The sequence below is a fragment of the Amphiprion ocellaris genome, chromosome 12 (assembly GCF_022539595.1).
Source record: "Amphiprion ocellaris isolate individual 3 ecotype Okinawa chromosome 12, ASM2253959v1, whole genome shotgun sequence".
Classification (NCBI taxonomy): domain Eukaryota; kingdom Metazoa; phylum Chordata; class Actinopteri; family Pomacentridae; genus Amphiprion; species Amphiprion ocellaris.
Genome location: NC_072777.1, coordinates 35,297,585 through 35,321,940, shown reverse-complemented (window position 1 = coordinate 35,321,940; position 24,356 = coordinate 35,297,585). Strand labels below are relative to the sequence as shown.

General features: G+C 39.4%; 2 protein-coding genes across 3 annotated transcripts in view; one reads left to right on the top strand and one right to left on the bottom strand.

Moving 5' to 3' along the window:
- Positions 1–4,497: 4,497 nt before the first annotated feature.
- On the bottom strand, positions 4,498–16,922 carry LOC111563592 (uncharacterized). Its single transcript, XM_023262716.3, has 5 exons — positions 16,732–16,922; positions 11,240–14,175; positions 10,108–10,236; positions 7,865–7,945; positions 4,498–5,283 (listed from the first exon to the last, which is right to left on the bottom strand). Exons 2-5 carry the CDS (start codon positions 14,154–14,156, stop codon positions 5,165–5,167), a joined length of 3,246 nt encoding a protein of 1,081 aa, XP_023118484.2. The 5' UTR covers positions 14,157–14,175; positions 16,732–16,922; the 3' UTR covers positions 4,498–5,164.
- Positions 16,923–17,084: 162 nt separating this feature from the next.
- vsnl1a (visinin-like 1a) overlaps positions 17,085–24,356 on the top strand; it is a 52,018-nt gene continuing 44,746 nt past the window's right edge. The window contains exon 1 of one of the 2 annotated variants that reach the window (XM_023262718.3): positions 17,085–17,302. The gene's annotated coding sequence lies outside the window, so the exon portion shown is untranslated. The remainder of the gene's footprint in view (positions 17,303–24,356) is intronic. The other variant, XM_023262717.3, reaches the window with a different exon arrangement.

The window sequence follows — 24,356 nt, the reverse complement described above, 5'->3', positions numbered from 1 at the left end:
AACTTCGTCTGTACACTTGGATTGCATCTGAACTGGTGTCAATGAGCTAAAACTCCATACTGACCTTTTACCATGTTGTAATTCAAGTGGACTGAGGGGAAACTGGACTTCTGCTGCTCCTCTTGGCTCTGTCTTTAAGCATGACAGAAAATATCCAGTGAGGGAAGACCTCATACTTCATGGCCAATGAGAGGTCTAGTCAAAGAGAGTATTATCCCTATTGGTGGTTCTTTTTTTTAACTTTTATATCTTTTCAATAAAAGTTCTGTATGTCAATACTTCTGCGGTGGTCAAGACTCCTGAAGGCAACACAGATCTGTTCCCCATAGACACTGAAGTATTCCAAGGAGACCCTCTTGCACCTTTCCTCTTCATCGTCTGCTTCGACTATGCACTGAGGAATGCAATCTTGTCGTCTGATGGCCTGACCCTAAAGCGTTGTCAGAATACAAGACATCCCGAAGAAGTCCTCCCAGAACTTGCATTGGCAGATGTCATCGCCCTCCTGAAAAACACTCTCAGTGAAGCAGAAGACCTTCTGCAGAATCAGAATCAGAATGAGTTTTATTGCCATTGTTCATGAGGTTCACAAACGAGGAATTTGACTCGGTGCAATGCTGCTACATTAAACATTTAACAAATAGTAGAGATAAAAATAAAGATAAAGTAAATACTATAATAAAAGCTAACATCTACTATAATAAAAACTAACATCTAAGTACACTGTACAACAAAAAAGTGACCAAGTGAATAAAGTGACCAGTAGCAGCAGGTGGTGGGGGCCACCACATAGTGCAAATATTGTAGTGCAAAAATAGTGCTAATTGTTGATGAGTCGGTGCTGAGCTGCTGAACATAGGCACATGTGTGCATCGGGTAGAGTGAGAATCACAACAGATTGGGCTCTTCAGGAATTCTTCATGCACTTTAACCCAACATCTGAGGAGACATTGCAGCACTAAATGGGCCAGAAATCGAAAAAGTCGATGATTTCCTATATCGTGGAGGCTCCACCAACACAGCACATGATATAGAAACAAAAATTGGTAAAGCTTGGGGACCATTAAACTCTGTCAAAAATATAGGTATCTCCAATTAAAACGACAACCAAAATGAGAGGATTCAAGGCGTCAGAAGAATTCATCTTGCTCGATGGATTCGACTCCTGGTCACTAATCTCAAAAAGAATAGATGGGACTAAGACCAGAATGCTACAGATGGTACAAAACATCTCCTGAACATCACACCTCACCAATTATTAATATTTATTTTTATGATAGTAGGTGTCAGTAGTGTGATATGATTTCTGTGAAAACGAGGACAATTAAAGAATGTAATCTGTTCTAGAAAAATCCATAAGATCTCCTGAAGAAGCTCTTCATAACATGGCATGAAAACAACACTAACTGCTGTTCCTGCAGCAACATTTAAAAAGTAAATATACACTCCCAGTTTGTCCCAGTAATTCAGATTCAGATAACTTTATTTATCCCCTAGGGGCAATTCAGTTTGCAGACATGGGTCGCAGCAGGACAGGACATGAAACACACATTCCACATACATTTGACTTGGATCTGTCAATAGTCAGGGTTCAGCAATAAAGTGCAACAGTGACAAAGTGCAACAGTATCAATATATACCTCACTACATTTAAAACTACATGTAAAACTACAAAACAACACGGTCACTGTCATTTAAAAGCCTAATGGCGGAAGGAATAAAAGAGTTGCCGTATCGGTTTGTTTTCCTCCTGGGAGCGAGATAGCGCCTCCCAGAGGGCATCAACGCAAACCTGTGTGTCAGTACATGGTCAGGGTGTGCAATAATGCTCTTAGCTTTGTGGAGCACCTGCCTGCTCCATAGAGAGTGTAGGTCAGTAGTCTGCACATCCATGACTCTAGCACAAGTCCCAACTATACTGGACAACGTGTTTTTGTTTTTTACTGACAGCCCATGAAACCATGGGAAAGAAAGAGGTTAAAAGACTCTCAATAAAAGAACGACAAAAAACAGATGAAATGGGTTTAGATACATTAAGAGTTCAGTTTCTGCAGCAGGTAAATACGTTGTTGGCCGTTTTTTGAAATGACCTCCGTGTTTTTGTCAAACTTGAGGTCGGAGTCGAATATTGTGCCCAAATATCTGTACGTGTCTATGATTTCGACCTCTTCTTTGTTTATGATGCTGACTTCCTGTTTTGCAGGTTTTTTCCTGAAGTCAATTATCATGTCTTTTGTTTTTGTAACGTTAAGATCAAGATAATTGTCTTGGCACCATGTGATAAAATGAGACAGGGCTCTGCCATGCCCTGATTCAGAGCCCTGTAGAAGGGACAACAGAACACTGTCATCTGAAAACTTGACCAGGTACCTGCCCTCCTGACTGGTTCTGCAGGCGTCTGTATACATGATGTACAGCAAGGGCAAGAGAACACAGCCCTGGAGTGAACCAGTGCTGGAGGTGACACAGTCAGATATTTGGCCATTCACTAAAACGCGCTGAACTCTATCAGTTAAAAAGTTTAAAAGCAACAGTAAAATCTGCTCCGAGAGATTAAAATAAGATGCTAAATGTTCAATTCAAATATATGGTTGCATCTTATTAAAAGCAGAAGAAAAATCAGCGAATAAAATTCTGACATGGGACCGGGGGTCCTCTAAATGTTCATAAATTTTATCCAAAATAAAAATCTTGGCATCATCCACTCCTTTTCCTGCCAGATATGCAAACTGCAAAGGATCCAGCTTGCCATCAATAAGGCCAAGAATCATTTCTTTAAGGATTTTCTCAAAGTTTTTCATCACAAGAGATGTGAGAGCTATGGGCCTGAAGTCATTCAGTTCTCTAGGCTGTTTACATTTAGGCAGGGGAATGATGTTGGAGGTTTTCCACAATTTAGGGAGATATCCACTGTTTAGACACAATTGAAACAGTTGTGTGAAGACCCCACTGAGCTGTTCAGCACAGTTGTACAATGTTCTGCCACAGATGGAATCAGGGCCAGCAGCTTTATGGACATTCACCTTTCTTAGGTGTTTGGTGACACTTTCCTGAGCTATCACCAGGTCATTTATCTTATTATGTTCAAGAACCTTTTTGAGGTTTGCACAATTTTCATACAGGTCAGTCCTCTCAAACCTACTAAAGAATGAGTTAAAAGCATTAGGGAGATCCCTGTCATTTATACTATTTATACTGATGATCTGTTTGGGCTCACAGTCCGAATGGTTGATGGATGCCATGGATTTAATGCCCTTCCAGGCTGCTCTAAGGTCACCCTTAGCATACTGATTTTCAATCTTATTTCTATAATTCATTTTTGCTTTCTTTATTTCATTTTTAACTTCCCTTGAGACGGCCTTTCTTTCTAAAAGATCACCCGAGAAAAATATTAGTTTCTTTTTGTTGATGACAGATTTAAGTTCCTTTGTTATCCATGGTTTGTTATTAGGATACATAATCACTTTTTTAGTCTGAATTTCAGTCTGTACAGAAAGTGATATAGGAAGAGATAGTATCTGTCAGTTCATCCATGTTGTCACACACATTAAAGAAACAGTCCCAGTCAGTGCACTCTAAAGAGGCCTGGAGACTGGCTATGTTGTCCTCAGTCCAGACTTTGACCGTCCTCTCTTCCCTTTCCAAACGTCTGAAGGACGGCTCATACACAGGGACTAAGTACACACTGTTATGATAAGATGCACCAAAGGAGGGCAGAGACATTGCTTTATATGCTCCTGGTGTAGAGCCATAACAGAGGTCAAGTGAAGTGTTCCTGTGTGTGGTTGGACACTTAACGTACTGCTCATAGGTCCTGAGCGTTTTGGCCAGAGTACACTGATTAAAGTCACCCATAATGAATTTTGGCGACTCTGGGCTCACTGTGTCCAGTTTATGTGTGACGTCAGCGATCAGCTGAGAAGCCACTGTCACATTTACTCGCGGATGAATATATACAAGTACATAAAAAAGCTGCTGGAATTCTCGAGGAAGGTAGAAAGGGCGTAGAGAAATTGCCAATAGTTCGATGTCAGCAGTGCATACTGTCTCCCGAATCACCACAGTGTTACAGTACTTCTGGTTTACGTAAAAGCACACACCTCCTCCTCGGCTCTTCCCAGTTGCCTCCGGGTCCCGGTCCAGATGGATGGGGCTTCCGAATCCAGTTAGACTTAGGTCCGAGTCTTGATCCCCTTCCGACAGCCATGTTTCAGTGAAAGCAAGCACGCAAGTGTCCATAAATTCCCTTCTGAACTTTGCGTGAGTCTCCAACTGATCCATCTTATTCCTGATGGACTGGACATTTGACAGCAGGACAGAGGGGAGAGGCGGAAGCTTACGGCGATAGTCCAGCCGAAGAGTTTTTAATCTTCGGCGAAAGCCGCCTCTCCTTCCTCTTTTTCGGCGTTTAGTCCTTTCTTCTGGTCTACAGAGCTCCATAGGGATGTTTGGTGCTCTGATTTCAAAGATTAATAATGAGTACGGATCAATGTTTTGCCTCGAGATGCTGCCATGCTGAGTGTACACATGAAAAACACATTTTTGATAGAATCATATTATTTAATTCGTGGGCAAACAGGCCGTATTAAAATTCAACCGCAGCTCACCTCCCACAGAAATGCTCAAGGACATGCTGCGTACATATGAACCCGTTTAATGGTAAACACATAAACTGAACATGCCCACACATAGCAGGAACAGTGAGCACGCTGTAACAATACACCTACAGTAAAACATGTAGCAGCAATTATATAGAACAAATGTGAATAATAAGTGAATCGTTTTACACCATGTAAATATAAATAGTATGGAGACACTTCTAAAACCATAGTCATGCCTAGAATCAAGCAAATAATTAACTGCATATGAATAAATACTTGAATAAATATTTAAGAAATATGTTTGAAACCTGAACAAAAGTGTCAAGGTGCCACTTATTCCCGAACTGCTGCACCCGAGATACACAGGTGAGTTAGAGCGGACACTGTGAAGGTGTGAAGGTGTAAAAGGACATTTTGTGGTTTCTGTGGCTTAAGCTAAACATATAGAAACCAGAAACAGTCACAAAAACCAACACAGAGCACAAGAAAACCATGAACAATACGAGTCAGAAAGCCTGAACGTTGGAATTAAAGAAATTTTCAAGGAGTGTGTTCACCTTGATTCATTTGTAGGGGTGGGGGCGGTGCAGGTGTTTGGTCTTGGCTCTCTTTGAAAGTCCAACCCGGATCGGTCGTGTGCACGTCTTCAGGGGCTCCAGTCTCCTGGCCGGCGCTGGTGGTCCTAAACACACATCAGTAGCACATTCAGTCATGGAAAAAATGATCAGACCACCCTTGTTTTCTTCAGTTTTTTGTTCATTCTAATGCCTGGTACCACTAAAGGTTTATTACCTGAAGAATACAATGAACAGGACTTTAAATGCAGCTGATTCCATAATACTTTATGTCCTATCTGACCTGCTTCAGCTTAATTGTATTCACAGGGTATATAAGAGGTCATTTCATGTCATCAGCAGCACATCCAAAGGTCTAGAGTGGTTTCCTGCTGATATTCAAGCCGTAGCACAACTCAGAAGCTGTCAGCTCTCACATAACGCCTAAAACTGAAGAATTATGTGAAGCCACAAATGCAGACATCTTGAGTGAGAGACAGGTAGCCAAAAAACTGAAGATCTCCAAGATAGCCGTTCATTCCACCAAGAAAAAACAAGTCCATGTTCTACCAAACTGCTAGCTGGTCAGGAAATGTCTTTCTACCCACCAGATGACCGTCACTCATCCATTCCTGTCAGGAATTGTCCTCAGACCTCCAGGGACCTTAAAATGAGTGGACACTGTGGAAAAATGGGACTTGTTGGGCAAGGACAGTTGGAAAGTGACTTGTTGAAGCTGGTCTGAAGTCCCACAGGGACCACAGAACCAGAACATTAGAACCATGCCTTGGCTGCTCAGTCACCAGATCTAAATCCAACTGAAAACCTGTGGAAAATCATCAAACACTAAATGGAGAACCACAAGCCCAAAAACAAAGCAGATCAGTTAGAATTAGTGCAACAGGAATGGGCTGCTGTGACAGCAGAACAATGTCAAAAGCTGGTGGAGAACATCCGAGATGCATGGATGCAGTCATCAGAAACAATGGTTATGAATCAGTACTAACTCCTGTGTGGATCATGGGACTAAAACAGAGAGAAAAGAAAACATGGAATCCTCAAAGCTGTTTCTGGCAGAACAATGCCATAAATATTGATGGAAGAACTGAAGAGATTTTGGTTATTATCAAGAAAAACATGGAAAATGTCTAGATATCAGCTCTGAAATTAAACTCTTAGGAGATATTTTTGTTGTTATCATTATATTTGCCCAAAGAAATGGAACTTCAGTGGTACCAGGCATTAAAATGAACAAGAAACTGAAGAAAACAAGGGTGGTAAATATAACATTGTATGCATTGCTGTTGTCCTGCTGGCTTCCTAATCAGGCTTCAGTTTTACAAATACTGTTGCAGACAACAAAAGTAAACAAGAAAGAAATCTACATGCTGCCTTTTCCTGATGCTGCTTTTTCCACCACCGTAGCTGATAAGATTAGCATAATGTTTCTCAATGCGTGCAGACAGTAGCTGTGCTATTAGACTGATTTGGTCCCTCAGACTGACAAGGTGAACACACTGCATCTCCAGACAGGCAGGTTGTTAGTCTGCCTCCCTGTTAAATATTCAGAGGGAGGCCCACTTTAATCCCAGCAGACACATTTGGGTTCGTAATGCATTGAGGACCGGCAGAGTGGGAAAGAGGAAGGAAAAAGGTGAGATGGGATGAAGCAGACACTCTCTGCTTTCAAGCTTTATTTGTATCTTTTCATTTCTAGTTTGCTTTCGGGGTCTTTTAATGTCACAACATGCAGTAAAACCGACAAATAAAGCTAAATGAATTCATGGTAATCAGTTTAAAAACATTTAGTCCATAGGCCAGACCAGATATTGGTACCACCTCAGGTGACCAAACCTAAGTGGCACTAAAATGCATGTTGGGTTAATGTAAGTACATTAAGATGTCAGAGTCTTTCCACACTGGCAGCTTTATCACTTATTTATGAAACGGTCACATTTACCATAACCGCTGTGTGGCACAATTCATTTAAATCTCACTGTATGCTAAAATCTGATCTAATATGTCAATAATCAAATAAACTGTTTGAGAAAGGGTAATATATTAATATTTATATATATATATATATATTAATATAATAAAACATCAGACTCAGATGAATGCATTCTTGTTTGTATTTTCTTTTCATGCTTTGTGTCTTGTTTTTGTTTTTTTGTGTCTTGTTTTTGTCATTGTGTCCTGTTTTTGTCATTTTGTGTCTCGTTTTTATCACAGACAATCTCGTTACCATAGCAACGAAATCTTTCTCAGACTCAAGTTTGTTGTAGTATTGTTCTGTGTTGTAAAGTTATTAACACAAATGGTGATGTGTGGCATTTCTTGTTATTTCATAACAATGAATAATCCTTTTGAATTTGACTTTTGTCTCAGACCCTTTCATTGTGTCCTTTAAACGAGTGACAACAGATATCATCATTATTGTCATATTAAAATGCAAACTACAGACATATAGCTAGTTAAAAATACCAAAAAAAATTGGTCACCTTAAGTGGTAATGATACTGGAGATTTTGGGTCAAGGCCCATAGACTAATTATTGACTGATGGGGATGTATAAACAAATAAAAAAAGTTTCAAATGATTTCTGTGTGTTTTTAATTTTGAAGCAAATCCAAAACGAATCCACTGTTTCATCAATCAAATGCTCGGGGGTTTTTAAACCTTTTGTCTCACAACACAATATCAGACTCACCGTGGCTCAGTTGTTCCAGGAGAGGAAAACACATGAAGGACGGAGACCACGTTTTCATTTTCCGCTGCATCTCCAGCGGCTCTGAAAGCAACATATCGACAGTCAGGGAAACCCAAGAATGACCGGCTAATTATGCTCTATTTATTTCTCTGTTTGCCCTTAAACCAGGGGTGTCCAACATGTGGCCCGTGGGCCAAAAGTGGTCCTCCAGAGGGTCCAATCTGGCCCTCAAAGTGTAAAAATTCCAGAGAAGACATTAACTGCAGATTGTAAATTAGTAAAACTATAAATTTAAAATCATTTCTAGACCATGACAAGTTGTTTAGATCAGAAATAAAATACTAGATTGTTCATTGTTCTTTGGTGATTTTGTGTCTCATTTTTGTTATATTTTGTCTTGTTTTTGTTTTTTTTTTGTCCTTTTTGTTGTCTGATTTTGTCGTTTGTCTCAAGTTTCAGATTCAGATTCAGATTCAGAAAACTTTATTTGTCCCCAGGGGGCAATTAAAAAGGCATGTTTTTGTTGTTTTGTTGCTCGTTTCTGTCATTTTACTTCCCCTTTGTCTCGTTTGTGTTTTTTGTCTTATTGTTGTCATTTTGTGTTAATGCTTTATTTGTTGTTGTTTTGTGTAGAATTTTTGGCGTTTTTGTGTTTTTTTGTCTCGCTTGTGTTGTTTTTTTTTTGTCATTTTTAGTCTCATTTGTGTCATTAGTGTAATTTTTTGTCTTGTTTTTTCCATTTTTTAAATTTTTTAATCAAATCTTTTGTCTCTTTTTGTTTTGTTTCGTGTCATTTGTCTCATTTGCTGTCATTTTATTTCTTGTTTTTGTCGTTTTATTTCTCATTTTTGTAATATTTTGTCTTGTTTTTGTTGTTTTTTGTCTTTTTTGCCAGACTTTTGTCATTTTGATCAAAAAGTACAATACTGTATTGCTTAGTTCCAGATATCTGTGACTAGATGTTGTGTTTCTTTGTAGACACTCTGTGATCTGGAAGTTGTAATGTACAAATGATAAATTGAGGCTGAATGTTGTTGAAACTGAATTTATTTTCTTAAAAAATTTCAGGTTGTTCATAATGTTTTGTAAAAAGATAATTCCTTAAATGTGAACATTTTTGCACTAAAACAAAGGAACCATTAGGAGTTGTAGTTATTTATAGGTTATTATGCTGTGGTTTTACTGGTCTGGAACACTGGAGATCAAACTGGACTGAATGTGGAACCTGGACTAAGATGAGTTGGACATTCCTGCCTTAAACAGTGCTTTTTTATAGTTATGATGTGTGTTATCATTTCTCTGCAGCTCATTGATGAAGGGGAAAACAATATTTGAACATTCATTAGAAGTTGCAGCGACAATTTGAAAAGACAAATCAATAAAAGTAATCGAATTTCCTCACTGAATTAACCCGGCTGACCTTTTGAAGTCTATCACCAGCCTCTCTGTGAGAACATCGTTAGCCACGAAACGGAAAAAACAACGGAATAAAAGAGCAGTTAACTCTAATTAAACTATCTTAATGAAGTGCAAAAGCAAAAGCTTTCAACAATTAAAGCTTGTCATTTTAATTGTTGAAAGCTTTTGCTTTCAAACCATTTTGTCCTTGTTCTTAAAGCTGAGACGCTGCTGACATGTGGTGCTTTTCTTTGTGTAACCCTCCTGTTGTCCTCATTTAGGGGCACCAAAAAATATTTTTTCCTTGTCTGAAAAAAAAAAAAAAAAAAAAAAAAAAATTCTGCAAAAAAATTCCCCAAATTTATGAAAATTTGCAAAACCTTCAGAAATAAAATTCCAACAATTCCTTAAAAGTTTCCCTTAAAAGTTTTATTTTAAAAAAAATCCCCCAAATTTGGCAAGAAGATTCTTGTAAATATTTTCAAAAAAATAGTAAAAATCTTCCAAAAAATCCTATAAATATCTAAAGTGATTACATATATATCAGTAAAACTTCAAATATTTTCTTGAAAAACATTCACAAAAAAAATCAACCAAAATCCAGGGGTATGTGAATGTTCTTAAGAAACATTTTTAACATTTCTTTTTTTCCACCAAAAAATGTTCAAAATTTCCCAAAAATGTTGAAAATGTGGACATCGGAAGTTTCACTGTGAAAATAGATATTTTCCACATTTTCAAACTTTAAAACGGGTCAATTTTGACCCGCAGGACGACACAAGGGTTAAGCTTGGTTGCTGTTTTTTTAGTTTTTGAACAGAATTAACAGTAAGTAAACTCTGAACCTCTGTCCACAGACGTTTCCTTGCACATGGCTCTGCTTCGGGGCACTTCTTGTTCGCCATCGCTGCTGACAACAGAAACCCCTGGATCACCGCCACAGATCTCCAGGCCGCCGTCTTCATCAGCAACATCTAAAAATAGTCAGGAAACAACACATACATTTTTAGACAACGCAGTCAGGACCAACGCAGAGAGCGGTGTTTAGTATCTGTAGATTTCAATGACAATATGCATCTTTAAAATGGCTTATTTTTTATACTGTTAGTGATAAAATTCAGCATTTTCCTGGTTTACACCTTTTATCTATTTTCTGAGAGACTCTCCAGAAGTGTTTTTTTCATATTTCATTCCTAGCCCAATTTCAGGAACGTTGCATTTTTAAAATGTCTTTGGCTTCTGGCAGCACTTTCTGATTTACAGAGTGATATAAAGAGATATCAAAAATCTCTTTCAGTCTAATATGCAAAAAGTGAAACAAAAAATGGAATATCAGATTGTATCTGTGTCTGAGAAATCCTGTCCAACTAAGTTCCCCGTTACAAAAACACCTCTCAAGGAAGTGTGTTAATTCCAGGTCACATGATCTACTCATTGTGTTTCTTTTTTTGGTCATTTTCAGTCCGTTTTGTGGGCATTTTGTGCATTTTTGAGGCCATTTTCAGTCGGTTTGTGATCATTTTAGATCTCTCTGTGGTCATTTTGCAATTCTTCGTAGTTATTTTGTGTCTCTCATCATTTTGTGTCTTTATATGATAATTATCTGTCTCACTGAGTCATTTTGTGTTTTTCTGTGGTCGTGTCATTTTTTTGTCATTTTATGCATTTTTGTGGTCATGTGTCTTTTTGTGGTTGTTTTTTGTGTCTTTGTGCTCACTTTGTTTCTTTTTTGGTCATTTTCAGACAGTCTTGTGGTCATTTTGTGCATTTTTGTGGTCATTTTGTTCCCCTTTTTGGCCGTTTTCAGTCTGTTTATGATAATTTTAGATGTCTCTGTGGTCATTTTGTGTGTCTCTCATCATCTTGTATCTTTTTATGAAAATTCTATGTCTCACTGAGTCACTTTTGTGGTTTTTTGAGCCTTTTTTGGTCATTTTGTGTTTCTTTGTCAGTTTGTGTCTCATATGATGCAGCTACCTGATGATGTGTCTCTGTGGTGTCCCAGTTCAGGGCTGCTGAGACGTTCTTTACATTTTGATGCATTGACTTCCACAGGTTCAGTTATTTCACCACCCTGCTCTGGTGACGGTGGTCTGCTGTCGCTCCCAAAATCATTTCTACTGATCTCAAAGAACAAGTTCAGCTCCTTCAGCACCAAGTCAAACTGTTCCTTCATTTCAAACTTGCTCACATCGGAGGCAGGACCGTCACTCTCGGCGGAAACAGCCGGAGAAGCTGCCTGAGGGTTTATTTCATCCTGAATGCTCTCGCAGGAATCAGAGGCTGAGTCACAGTCGGGCTGCTGCTCCGGCCGTCCAAGAGCAATGACATCTGCTGCCGAGATAAAGTTTGAAAGTTCATTACAAGCGGGATCACTGCTTATGAATCCATTTGCCATGTGACACTCAAATCTTTCCTCCTCCTCCTCCTCTTCATCCTCCTCTGGTGCTTCCTCAGGCTTGTCACTCTCCTCTGCTGGTGTGCTGGGGTGAATTTGTAGTTGTGGTGATTGCTGCAGCTGTCTGGGTGAGCTGATGAGGTCAGGGATGTTGCCCAGGCCGGCGGCATCATCATCTGGTGAGAGTTGGATCTTTTCAAAAGTGTCAAAACCCCTCAGCACATGGTTGTAGAGAGGGAAGGCAGATGGCAACAGGGGGAATCTGTCACTACAGCTGAGTGCTGTGGGGTTGTAGTGGTGGACGTTTTGTGACTGGCTTAAATCCTGCTGACACGGCACAACCGCATCAGTGGTTGAAGGTAAAACGAAAGCCAGAAGATGATCTTTATCTTCAGCTGTGGGTTCGCAATCAGAGAAATGACTGAGCTCAAATCCTTCACCAGGAGACGCTTCACTAACATCTGCTTTCAGTTGTTGCTGTGCGTCTTCCTCAGATGAGTTTTCTTGCCCGTCAGTTTCCATTTGTTCTCCGGCATTTGTCTCGTCTTTGCCGTCCTCTTCCTCTTCTGTCACATCCATCATGGGAACATCAGACAAACACTGGTCTGACGTGTGTCCTGCTTCATTTACAAGTTCATGCTTGTCACTGGTGGGTATTTCAGGTGTCTCATGCTTGTTTTCGTTTTGAAGTTTTTCCTCTAACTCCCCATGTTCATCGCTTTCCATTTCTGCTATAAAACACAGAATTACTTCTATCTCGACCGTCTCGTCCCACCTTTCAGTTTCACTCTGTGCATATTTGACCTCCTGTGTCTTCAGGTGACCACGGCTGACAGGAGAGCAGTCGGATTTACTCTGCTCTTTCAACCGCTGTCCCTCAGTACCGTGGCTTTCTTGTATTCCTTCATCCCCAGCAGGAAGAGGCTTTGTGGGACCGCTGCTTGGACAGGATTTCTGCTGACAGTTGACTTCACTGTCGGCGTTGTCGCGCGTTTCGTCGGCATTGACAGAACAAGCCGGTGGTTCTCTGCAGGACCGACACCAGTCCTCGTTTTCATCTTTGCACTGTCGTGTTCCGCTCTGGTGATTAAAATGTTCAGCCTGGTCGGGAGATGAGACCCTCTGTGGCGGCGTGACGTCAGAGCAGAGCGGGAGAGGCGTTTGCATCTGGCCGTCTTCCACCGACAGAGATAATTCTACACCTGCAGTGCTCTCTGAGTTCCGGCATTTCTCTTCAGCCTCCCTGTCAGTTTGGCTCCAGATTGCAGGGTCAATGACACTCAAAGGGCCTGCATCATTACCTCCTTCAGCAGCCTCTCCACTGATTCTAACCGGCGTTGGAGTCTCTGTTGTGTGATCAGCCGTTTCACTCTGAGCTTCGGCTATTATCTCGCAAGCGGCATGCTCTTCTTCTGCCTCGCAGAAGTCATCAGTTTCAAGACTCACATTCTCAATTGCAATATTTCTGTCTAATACCACATCATAAGAACAAAGTGATCCCTCAGCAAATTCAGCGGCTGAAAGAGCGGCGGTTTCTCTCATGCCGTTCTCATTAACTTGGCCTTTTGTTTCCCCATCAGAGACTGAGACAGTTTCATTCCCCCAGATCTGTAAGTCTAATTTATTTCCTTCATTTCCTCCACCTTCTGATGAGTTCCCAGAGTGATCATCTTCAGGGTTTGAGTGGAACAGTTTAGAGTCTTCATAATTAGAGGAGGCTGTGAGGCTGTCACCCTCTTCCTCACTAACAAGGATACCCACACTAAATCCGAGCTTCCTCTGATTAGACTTTACAACTTCAGCAATTTGGCTCCGTGTACTACAGAAACCTGCACCGCTACAAGTGCAATCAGGCTGATATGTGACCTCCTCGTTTTTTGAAGCAAATGTAGCTGCCTGTGTTTGATTGACATGGTTTTGCATCTGTCTCCCATCTTCATTACTTCCAGCTGAGAGGCTGAAACCACCGGGGGTCTTGTCCTCCAGTGATTTCCCCAGCCACGAGCAATCAGGAAGAACGGGAGACTCTGCTGAAGACCCATCTGCATCATCTCCTGGGTATAAAGACCCACCTGTATCATCTCCTGGGTCTGAGCTGAGCTTGTCTGTTTTGGTAACTGGAGGCTGCTCGTCTTTCTGTCTCTCTGTGGTGATAAAACACACTTCAGATGCTGTGGGTGCACTGTTACTGTGTGAAGTCTTAGTAACAGGAGTGACATTTAATTCAGTGTCTTGTGGTAGCTCATCATGTTTCTCATCTTGAAAATCCACATGTTGGGCTGTGTAAATCAGGCCCTGGTTCTTCTGCAGGGTGCTCACTGGTGACGGGGAGCTAGGAGTTTTCCTGAATGTCAAAAGCTCTGAAAAGTCAAACCTGCTTCTCCAGCTGTGGTCATTTGTCGCTGTACATTCTGTTCTTGGTCGTTTAGGGGAGAGTGGTGAGGTGAGCTCCATCCCAGCTTGTGGTCTGATGTCGTCTTGTGCGGTTTTATCCATTGTATTGTGTTTGCAGAACCTAGAACAGGAACAGATTGAGATTCAGACTCAGAGCAAGAATCAAAAGTGACTAAATTTGTCAAGAATGTTTCTAAAGCACAGTTAATTTTTTGTGGATAACATTCTACAGGGCGGGCCATAAGTTTCCATACATAGGAAAATGCATAGTGTATATTTTTTTTATGTTTCAGATACCCTAGAAGATGCGTTTGCTGCTATCTTTGGGGGCACTTGAAGGCCATGGTGTATCAGGTGAAGATACAAGACATAAATCATCTCCAGGAACGTTTCACCTACACCATTACAAGCAGAACTTTAACTGTGCTAATGAAAGTTCACCAACAGCGGAAAACAAGGATTAATATGTGTTTTAGAAACAATGGTTATAAAATAGAGCACATTGTACAAATAAAAACGGTTGTCCAACATAAAATGTTTATTTTTTCACTGTATGGAAACTTATGGCTCACCCTGCAGGTAAAAAAACCCACATCAAATAAAGTATGCTCAGCTGGGACTTGAACTACTGATTCAATAAAGGCTGCTTGTTGATGGTCTTTCTGTACTACACTACATAACAGCCCGTGTGTTTTGTTGTCTAAAGCTTCAGTATCTCACCTCACACCAAACTTTTGAGTCCAAACACACTGAAATAACCCCACAGTAAACCTTTGATGGAAATATAAAGGCAAAATAACATTCAATCATTGGATGTCATGTACTAGAACAGACTGTTACACATCAGGATGCTAATATTACAACACAGAGATGCCGTTTCATCACCAAAATTTAACATCCCAATCAAGATGTGCTGTTTCTGCTCAGTTTCTGACAATGCCAACTTTGTTTACGATGAACACAAAAGACCTTTTTCACAGCAGACATTCTGACCCGTCACAACAGGAAAACAAGTTCTACTAATAGCATTTACATTGGGTCTGTTTGCATCCCACTGAGCCACGGCTCAGCAACAGCGATCCAACATGCACAATATAAGGAGCCTAAAACTAGAGCAGCTAAATGGAATACAGTGTCAAAAGAAGGAAGAATATTAGGACATCTGGGTACGCATCATATCTCATCACACACATAGATTATATATAAAAGACTCGATTTCTGGACTACTGTTTTGGAAGTTTTGATCATTGGCATCTTGGTTGTTTGAAATCAGATGGAATGAGTGTTGGCTTTTGGTTCATTTTCAGTTACGTAACACCAAGTTAGCTAGCTGGTGAACTGTATACTACAACTTAGATTGGTTTACAGTTTAATTCTTTAACCAGGTGTTACTAATTAGCATTACCAACAAGGTACTTACCTTCTAATGGAACACTATGTTAGTTTAACATTCAGCCTGGTATACTTAGATTAGCTGGCTATCTAATGTTATCATCTATGTGCATAGTGTTTTTGTGTTTATTGAATTGTCCTAGCTATGTTTCATAGACGGTCAGGCTTTAAACTTTACACAACACTTTACCAGTGCAATTTGTTTTTTGCTGTAGCCTTCTAGCTAGTGAGAAAGACAAGACAAACTACTAACACCAAGTACCTGCTATATACTGTTTGCATTTCTTTCAACTTCGGTATCTGAAATCAGCCTGACTTTGTTTTTACTGCATTTTTGCATTCATTACTTTTAAATTGCTGCTAACACTTAGCTGGCTTGCTAGCAAACTGTACTTTACGTCGACTGTTATCTTTTTTATTCAGCTGTTATTAGTTAACATTACTTAAAAGTGACTTACCTTCTAAACGAATTAGTTTAACATTAAGCATGGTCTACTTGGATTAGCTGTCCTATCCTATGTTGTACTGCCCTGTGGACTGATTTGTTTCATCCATGCTATGAAAGTTAGCTAACTGCTAACATTAGGGTTTATGTTACTCGACTTTACATGACAGCCTGCTAGCTTGCCAGAGACACTTATTACCTGCTATTTCAAAGATGTGTGAATATAATGTTTGCATTTCTTCTAAGTACCTCGTATCTGAAATCAGTGTAGCTTTGTTATTGTGACTTTTAACATTACTGCTAACTAGATAGCTTAGCTCCGTGGCTAAGCTAACGCTCCATGTATGCTAACATAATGATTACTTTAAGGAATCAGTAAGTAATAAAAAAATAATAAATATTAAAAAAATAATAAATTGGTTCGAAGTTTAGTTTACTTCTTTGTCCTCTGGTTATAAGGTAACATTATGGACATGTTACTTACCTTTTACATAGATGCTGCTTTAGCTAGTTTAGCATTACCCCGGTCAATGTAGATTAGCTAGCTAACTTCTATTACTATCATTTATATTTATTTCGTGTTGAATTGGATTGTCACATACTTTGACAACTTTGTAGGAGCTTTAAACTTTGTACAATATTTTACCAGTGTAATTTGTTGTGTTTTTTGTCGCTTTTAACATTACTGCTAACTAGAAAGCTTAGCTCCGCGGCTAAGCTAACGCTCCGTGTATGCTAACACAACGATCACTTTACGCCGCTGAGTGCGAAATTGGTTCGCAGTTTAGTTTACTTCTTTATCCTGTTGTTATAAGGCAACATTATCGACAGGTTACTTACCTTTTAAATATACGGTGCTTTATTTAGCTTAGCATAGAAATGTGTGGATTAGCCGGCTAGCTAATGCTGCTAGCGTTTTGTGCTACACTTCAACTACTGCGACTAATGAGCGAAGCAGATGGATAACTAGCAGCTTAGTTAATTTAACTGCCAGTAAGATATTATCTGGTTATCTTAACAAATTAGAGAAGCAGCTAAATGCCGTTTTTGTGTGCGTGAAGCCGCAGCAGGGTTGATATTAGCGAATTTACATGACTATGTTTGGCTGCTGAGCCACGCAGGCGGAGAGAGACGGAGCTGCTCCTCAGTATCTGTCTCCTCCTCTCCGCACATCAGCAGCAGTTGGTGTTCGGCAGCATCATCCGACGGACCTGCAACCGCTCACTTCTATCCGGCTGTCTGTCGAGGCTCACTTTTATTTCCTCCGTCGCCAAATTACAACAATAATACAACAACAAAATAAACAGCTTAAGCTGCTAGAGGCTCGACAGAAGAGCGTTTTTGAAGCCTTTTTCCTCCTCGTCCTCGACCCTCCAGACAGCAGACCGGACTTCTCCCGTTCACTCACAAGGTAGGATGGATGGATGCTGTGTGGAATATGTTGACTGACGCATGGCGGTGTTTTTTTTATTTTCCTGCACATCATTTTATCTCAAATAGAAATCAGCATGATGCAACCTGGTGCGTCATTCTTCTGGGTAATTGATTGATTTATCGGTCCATATTAATGAGACGCGGATTACAGTGAGGACACATGCAGTTTATCAGTGCAGCCTGTGGAAGTGCTGCTGAAATCCTCATGTCATTTTGTGCATTAGATGGTTAGGTTTACACTTGCTGCCTGCACACACATGTAAGATTCAGCAACTAGAGTGCAGTAGTCAGAGATAATAATGATGGCTGGCATGTGGTGTGTTGGGCTGACATGACACAATGTGGTGTAGCTGGAGCAGATGTTGAGAGGAAGGGTGTGTGTGTGTGTGTGTGTGTGTGTGTGTGTGTGTGTGTGTGTGTGTGTGTGTCTGCTGAACCCACATCACCCTCAATGGGAAGCTACTTTTTTTGCAAATCAATGCAGACACGAGCACATCCCACGGCTGTCGTACCCCCTCCTCTGCTGCACACACATTTCTAGACGATAAGGGAAGCGGGTTTTATGTGGAAATGCATGAGATTTCCCTAAATTAACCCACCTGAAACTGCTCTGATGTTGCCTCTCTGGTCTCTGCCTGCCTCTCAAGGTCATCCCCTGTTGGCAAATGATGGTATGGATGGTGTTATGTAACAGCCTGCTGCCTGGCTCAGGGGCTGGATTGCAGGATTTCTTAAAAAAAAAAAAAAAAAAAAAAAAAAAAAAAAGACTCTTTTGGTAATATATGCTCACGTCAGGCTGCACCTGTCTGCTGATGTGTAACTACAGCTGTGATTTTTGCATTTTTTTGGTCATTTTTAGGCTATGACTCAGGTCTGGAGTCGGTGGGGTGCTTCTGCTCTGCATCACCCTGCAGAGTGACCCCAGCCTCGGTTCCACTCACTAAAACAAAGCTCTGACATTTGCTGATGAGGCACCAGCTGTCTGTTCACTTTTTTCCTTTTTTTTTTCCTGTGGTAGATGTGAGTAACTGGTGCAAAACATTATGATGCATAAAATTAGGAGCTGGGCAGTGTGTGCATCCAGATCACACCCTGATTACTTTTAACCCTCGTGTTGTCCTCATTTACAGGCACCAAAAAATATTGTTTCCTTGTCTGAAAAAAATCCAAAAATTCAGCAAAATAAATCCCCAAATTTCTAAAAATTTGCAAAACCTTCAGGAAGAAAATTCCAATAATTCCTTGAAAGTTTCCCTTAAAAGTTTTAGGGGAAAAAATCCCCCAAATTTGGCAAGAAAATTCTTGTAAATATTTTCAAAAAATGAATAAAAGTCTTCCCAAAAAATCCTAAAAATATCTAAAGTGATTCCATATATATCAGTAAAACTTCTAATATTTTCTTTAAGAACATTCACATAAAAATCAACCAAAATCCAGCAAATTTCACTCGATTTTGGTTGATTTTTTTTTATGAATGTTCTTAAAGAAACATTTTTTTAACCATTTCTTTATTTCCACCAAAAAATGTTCAAAGTTTTCCCAAAAATGTTGAAAATGTGGACATCAGAAGTTTCACTGTGAAAATATATATTTTTTCTCCACATTTTCAAACTTTAAAACGAATCAATTTTGACCTGCAGGACAATACGAGGGTTAACTCACTTTCCTTGCATTTATGTGGAAATGCAACAGAGCAAGCTGGAGAATCACACTTTGAGATGATTTGCGTCCTCAGTTATTGCAGGTTGATGGCGACAAAGCAACAGGAAGGATGAGGGAGTGACGGGGCTCGTAGGCAGCTCTGGAGAATGACAGTTAGTGGAGGTGTTGGACGCAGAGTGACAAATATCAGATATTTAAGGTGTGTGGGTTGCTTTGATACAGCCAATCTAAGTCAGTCAAATCAAAGGCTACGTGCATAAATTGAAGGTCTCACAAAAAAGTATATTTAAACACGTGTAGGAAGACGATGTTTGGAAATCGCTCCACCATAACGTGTTGCCTCTTCAGAGGTTGCAGCTTTTATATAAAACGAGCTGAGTGGGCGATATTAAAGAACGTGTGATTTACTCGTGCACCATAAATTAAACACCCAAGCTGACGTCTGACACAAGACAGACGCAGATTCATCTCTGCTGGTGAGGAACACTGAAATTATAATGCAGTGACAGCGACTGGAAGCACATTTTAGGGGAAGAGTGACCATTTAGCGCATTGAAAGCTTGCATCTCTTATAGAAAATGCATAAATTCCCCAGAGTTTCTTCATGTCTCGTGTGCTGCAGCATCATATATGCCGACAGAAAGCTCGGGCTGCACTCGAGTTGCCTTGAAATATCACACTTCACCTTAATTCTTTATGATTTTCTGTTGTCCTCAGATGCAAAGTGCGCTTGAACTCACAAACATGCTCATTCTGTGAACATATGTGACAGACATCAGGGGTTTTCCTGTGACTACACAGTAAGCATGATCGGTCCATGTAGGGGTGTTAAACTCATCGTACAAAGAGACAAACAACAAACATCAGGCAAAACAGAGACAATAGACAACAAAAACAAGACAAAATATTCCAAAAACGAGACACGAAACAACAAAAGAACAATAATTTATCATCAAAACGACAAGAAACGGACAAAAAACAACAAAAAGAAGACAAAATATTACACAAAGGAAACACAAAATGAGAAAAACGAGAAAGAAAATGACAAAAACATGAGACAAATTACAAAAGTCAGACAAAAAAGACAAAAAGCAACAAAACCAAGACAAAATATTACAAAAATGAGACACAAAATGACAAAAACAAGACAAACATCATGAAACAACACAAAAAAGAGACAAAATTTAACAAAAAAGTTTCAAAGCAACAAAAAAATGGACAACACAAATGAGACAAAAACGACACACAATACAGCAAATGAAGCGAAACACAAAATGACAAAAATAAGAAAAAAACACAAGTGAGACAAAAAAGAAGCACAAAACAACAAAAACAAGAAACAAAACAACAAAAAAAGGAAGACAAACAACAAACATCAGGCAAAAAAGAGGCAATGAACAACAAAAACAAGACAAAATATGACAAAAATGAGACACAAAACAACAAAAGCGAGAAACAAAACGACAAAAGCATGACATAAACGACAAACGTCAAACAAAATAAGACGAAAAACAAGACAAAATGTTACAAAAAATGAGACACAAAACGACAAAAGAACAATGAACAATCTAGTATTTTACTTTCTGATCTAAACAACTTGTCATGGTCTAGAAATGATTTTAAATTTATAGTTTTACTAATTTACAATCTGCAGTTAATGTCTTCTCTGGAATTTTTACACTTTGAGGGCCGGATTGGACTCTCTGGAGGACCACTTTTGGCTCGTTTTTGTTGTTTGTCTCATTTTTTGCCCCTCTTTGTTGTGTTTCGTGTCGTTTGTCTAATTTGTTGTTGTTTTGTTTTTGTAATATTTTGTGTTGTTTTCGTTGTTTTTTGCCTTTTTTGTTGTCTGACTTTTGTCGTTTTGTTCCTCATTTTTGTCGTTTTGTGTTTCCTTTTTGTCTCGTTTGTGTTTTGTGTCATTTTGTGTTTTGCTTTATTCGTTGTTTTGTGTGTCGTTTTTGTTTTTTGTGTCATTTTTTGTCTCGTTTTTGGTGTTTTGTAACTTTTTTGTATTTCATTTTTGTCATATTTTGTCTTCTTTTTGGCAGTTTTTTGTCATTTTGATCATAAATCATTGTTCTTTTGTCATTTTATGTCTCATCTTTGGAATATTTTGTTTTGTTCTTGTTTGTTGTCTTTTTTGTCTGACTTTTGTTGCTTGTCTCATGCTTTTGTTGCTTTGTTGCTTATTTTTGTGGTTTTGTGTTTCTTTTTCATCTTTCTCGCGTCATTTGTCTATTTTTTTGTTGCTTTGTTTCTCGCTTTTGTCATTTTGTGTCTTCTTTTTGTCATATTTTGTCTTCTTTTTGGTTGTTATTTATCATTTTGATTATAAATCATTGTTCTTTTGTCATTTTGTGGCTCATTATTGGAATTTTTTTGTGTTATTTTTCTTACTTTTTGTCAGACAGAAATGTTTTTTGCACTAAACGAAAGGAAACATTAGGAGTTGTGGTTATTTCTAGGTTATTTTGCTGTGATTTTACTGGTCCGGTCCACTGGAGATCAGACCGGACTGAATGTGGAACCTGGACTAGAATGACAAACAGATCTCTTGTTGTCGCTGCTTCACCGTTCCAGTTTCAGGCATGTTTATAATCGGCAGCAAGATATTCCTTCTCCTTCCACGTACTCTGTTTTCTCTTGGTTGCCGTGACTTTTTCGTGTTCTCCCTTCTGGTGTTGCCAGTTTGTGATCACTGAGCCTGTTCTCGTTTTGGATCCGTCTCTGCTTTCTATCTCTCACAGTATAGAGATGTTCTGCCAACTCATAATCTCTTTTCAGAGCCAGATAACGTCCTAATCTACTCTGGCTTTTAGTTCCTTCCTTCCAGCGTTCCAAGTTGGTTTCTTTACATTGAGATGTGGTTCGGTTTGCTCTGATTGGTGGTACTCAGGCCTCTTTTCTGGCCTTGGGCTTTAGTACTCAGTGAAGGGGGCACTCAATCAGTTTTACACAGTTTATTAATCCAAAAAGTTTGTCAAAATAGTTGTATAATATCATCAGTAGCTCAGAAAATGGGGTGTGTCCATATTTTGGTCCCCTGATCATTTTCACATATCAAAAAGACTTTTTTGCACAATTAAAGGGATTCTATTGTACACTTTATTTGCTAGTGGTGGTTGGAAAGTCATACTGTCACCAGCTACAGTCCAACACGGTGGAGTAGGAGTCCATTTGTTGGACAAGAGAAAGATCGCTATAACAGCACCGTGGCCAGCCTGCAGGTCAGGAAATATGTTGGGGGACTAATTAACAGACAGACAGACAAGCCGTGCTCATCTGACAGGCCGATCATTTACCAAATTAAGATCTCAACAACAGCGACACGTGGACTAGGGCTCACCACTAAAGACCTTTTTTCTATTGATTAATCCACTGAATATTTTATTACTAATTAATTCATGTAAATGATTAATTTTTGTCCAAAAATTCTCCCAAAATGTTTGCACTTTCGATAATTTGAAGTACTTGGATCTTTGGAAACTTCTGCAGTGAACCAAGTCGGACTCTGCTGCCAACTTCTTAAACTGTAGATCTGACTGCAGCTAACTAATGACTGGAGCCAAAAACAACTATTGCCATGATGCAGCTGTTACGTAGGAATGCAGAATAAAAATATTTGTTATTATGAAGTGAAATGTTAAAAAAAAAAAAAAAATAGAAACCCTGCATCATAGCTTCAACATCGTCAGTTATTCTGATTAATTGCAGTGGACCAACATCCCAGAAGCGTCATCAAAGTTGCAGAAATATAAACCACCGCTGTTGGCCAGAAATCCCAGAAAGAAATCAGAGAAAAGATGCGGAGATTTGCGAGTTCTGCCTTCAGCCTTGAGTTGAAGTGGTTGGCTTTGTATCCAGGCAACCATATGCTCAATGAATCATGTGATCACAGTAGTCCGACTAAATCTGCAGGGAGAATTGTGATCTGAATTGTGGATCATGATCCACCCCAAAAAGATCGAGATGTGACCTTTTGGTCAGATCTTCCACCCTCTGGAGCTGATTTACTGCTGCTAAATGAGTCACTGCTGAAAATCTCAAACGGCCAGTTTAGTTTATTTCCACACTGAGACTCCGGTCGAAGCATCACAGGGTCAGTTATGAATGAGAAAATTGCACCACTTCCTCTGCTTTTCACAAACAACTGAACGCGTTTAGGATGGCCGGCAGGTCACCGTAATAAAAGGCTGTTTTTTTAAGAGATGCAAGATTTTTATTGGAGCACTTTTGTGTGTTCATGTTGCATAATGTGTATTATAGCTAGCTGAGTGCAGCGTCCTCACATACGGGTCACGGTACTGGATGGCCTTTCAGTTAGAGGCCATGAAGGTAGGGGGAATCAATGTTGGCTTTATGTGCCAGTGTTTCAGCTCAATAAATGACCCACATTTCTCTGATTGGCTCCAATGATATCCATGGCATTTAGGGAGAGTGTCAGTTTCCAAATGTGGGCCTCCTAAGCAGGTTATTCTCTGCCACAGAGCGAAAAATAGGGTTTGTATTAATGCAGTAAAACCTGTAAAAATAATGATGCTCACAGTCAGGTCCAAAAGGCTCCATACATCTAGTTGAGTCATGATCAAGAAATGAGGCTACAACAACCAAAGTCTGATGCAAAATGACCAAAATCTGAAGCAAAACAACCAAAATGAGACACAAAGTATTAAAAATGATACAAATTGAAACACAACATACTAAAAATGAGCTGCAAACGATCAAAAATGAGGTTACAACAACCAAAATCTCATGCAAAAACGACCAAAACAGATGCAAAACAACCAAAATGAGGCATAAAACTTCAAAAAAGAGACCAATTAAGACACAATTTGCTAAAAATCAATGAAAACAGCCAAAATGAGACACAAAATATGAAAAATGAGCCAAATGAGATGCAAACGATCAAAACTGAGATGTAAAACTACCAAAATGAGACACAATCAGCTAAAATGAGATGCAAAACAGCAAAAATGAGGTACAAAACATGAAAAATTAGACAAAATGAGGCAAAACTTACTAAAAATGAGCTGGAAGCAATCAAAAATGAGGATACAACAACCGAAGTCTGACACAAAAATGATCAAAATCAGATGCAAAACAACCAAAATGAAGCATTAAACTTGAAAGAGGAGACAAACTGAGACACAGCCTACTAAAAATCAGAAGCAAAACAACTAAAATGAGACACAAAGTATGAAAAATGAGACAAAATGAGACACAACCTACCTCCAAAAGGCTCCATACCTGTAGTTAAGTCTTCACAGTTCTGGTAGAAGTGACGTTTTTGTGGAGGCGCTTCATGGAGCTCAGCTGATCTTGACTTTTTAATTGGACTGCTGTGATATTTCGTCCCTCTCAGTCCC

Excerpts from the sequence above, each read along its gene's own strand:
- LOC111563592 (XM_023262716.3), bottom strand. The coding sequence starts at position 14,156 with ATGGATAAAACCGCACAAGACGACATCAGACCACAAGCTGGGATGGAG. Across the intron at positions 10,237-11,239 it reads CCACAGAGACACATCATCAG|ATGTTGCTGATGAAGACGGC; the intron begins GTAGCTGCATCA and ends GACTATTTTTAG. Across the intron at positions 7,946-10,107 it reads GGAAACGTCTGTGGACAGAG|AGCCGCTGGAGATGCAGCGG; the intron begins GTTCAGAGTTTA and ends TGTTGCTTTCAG.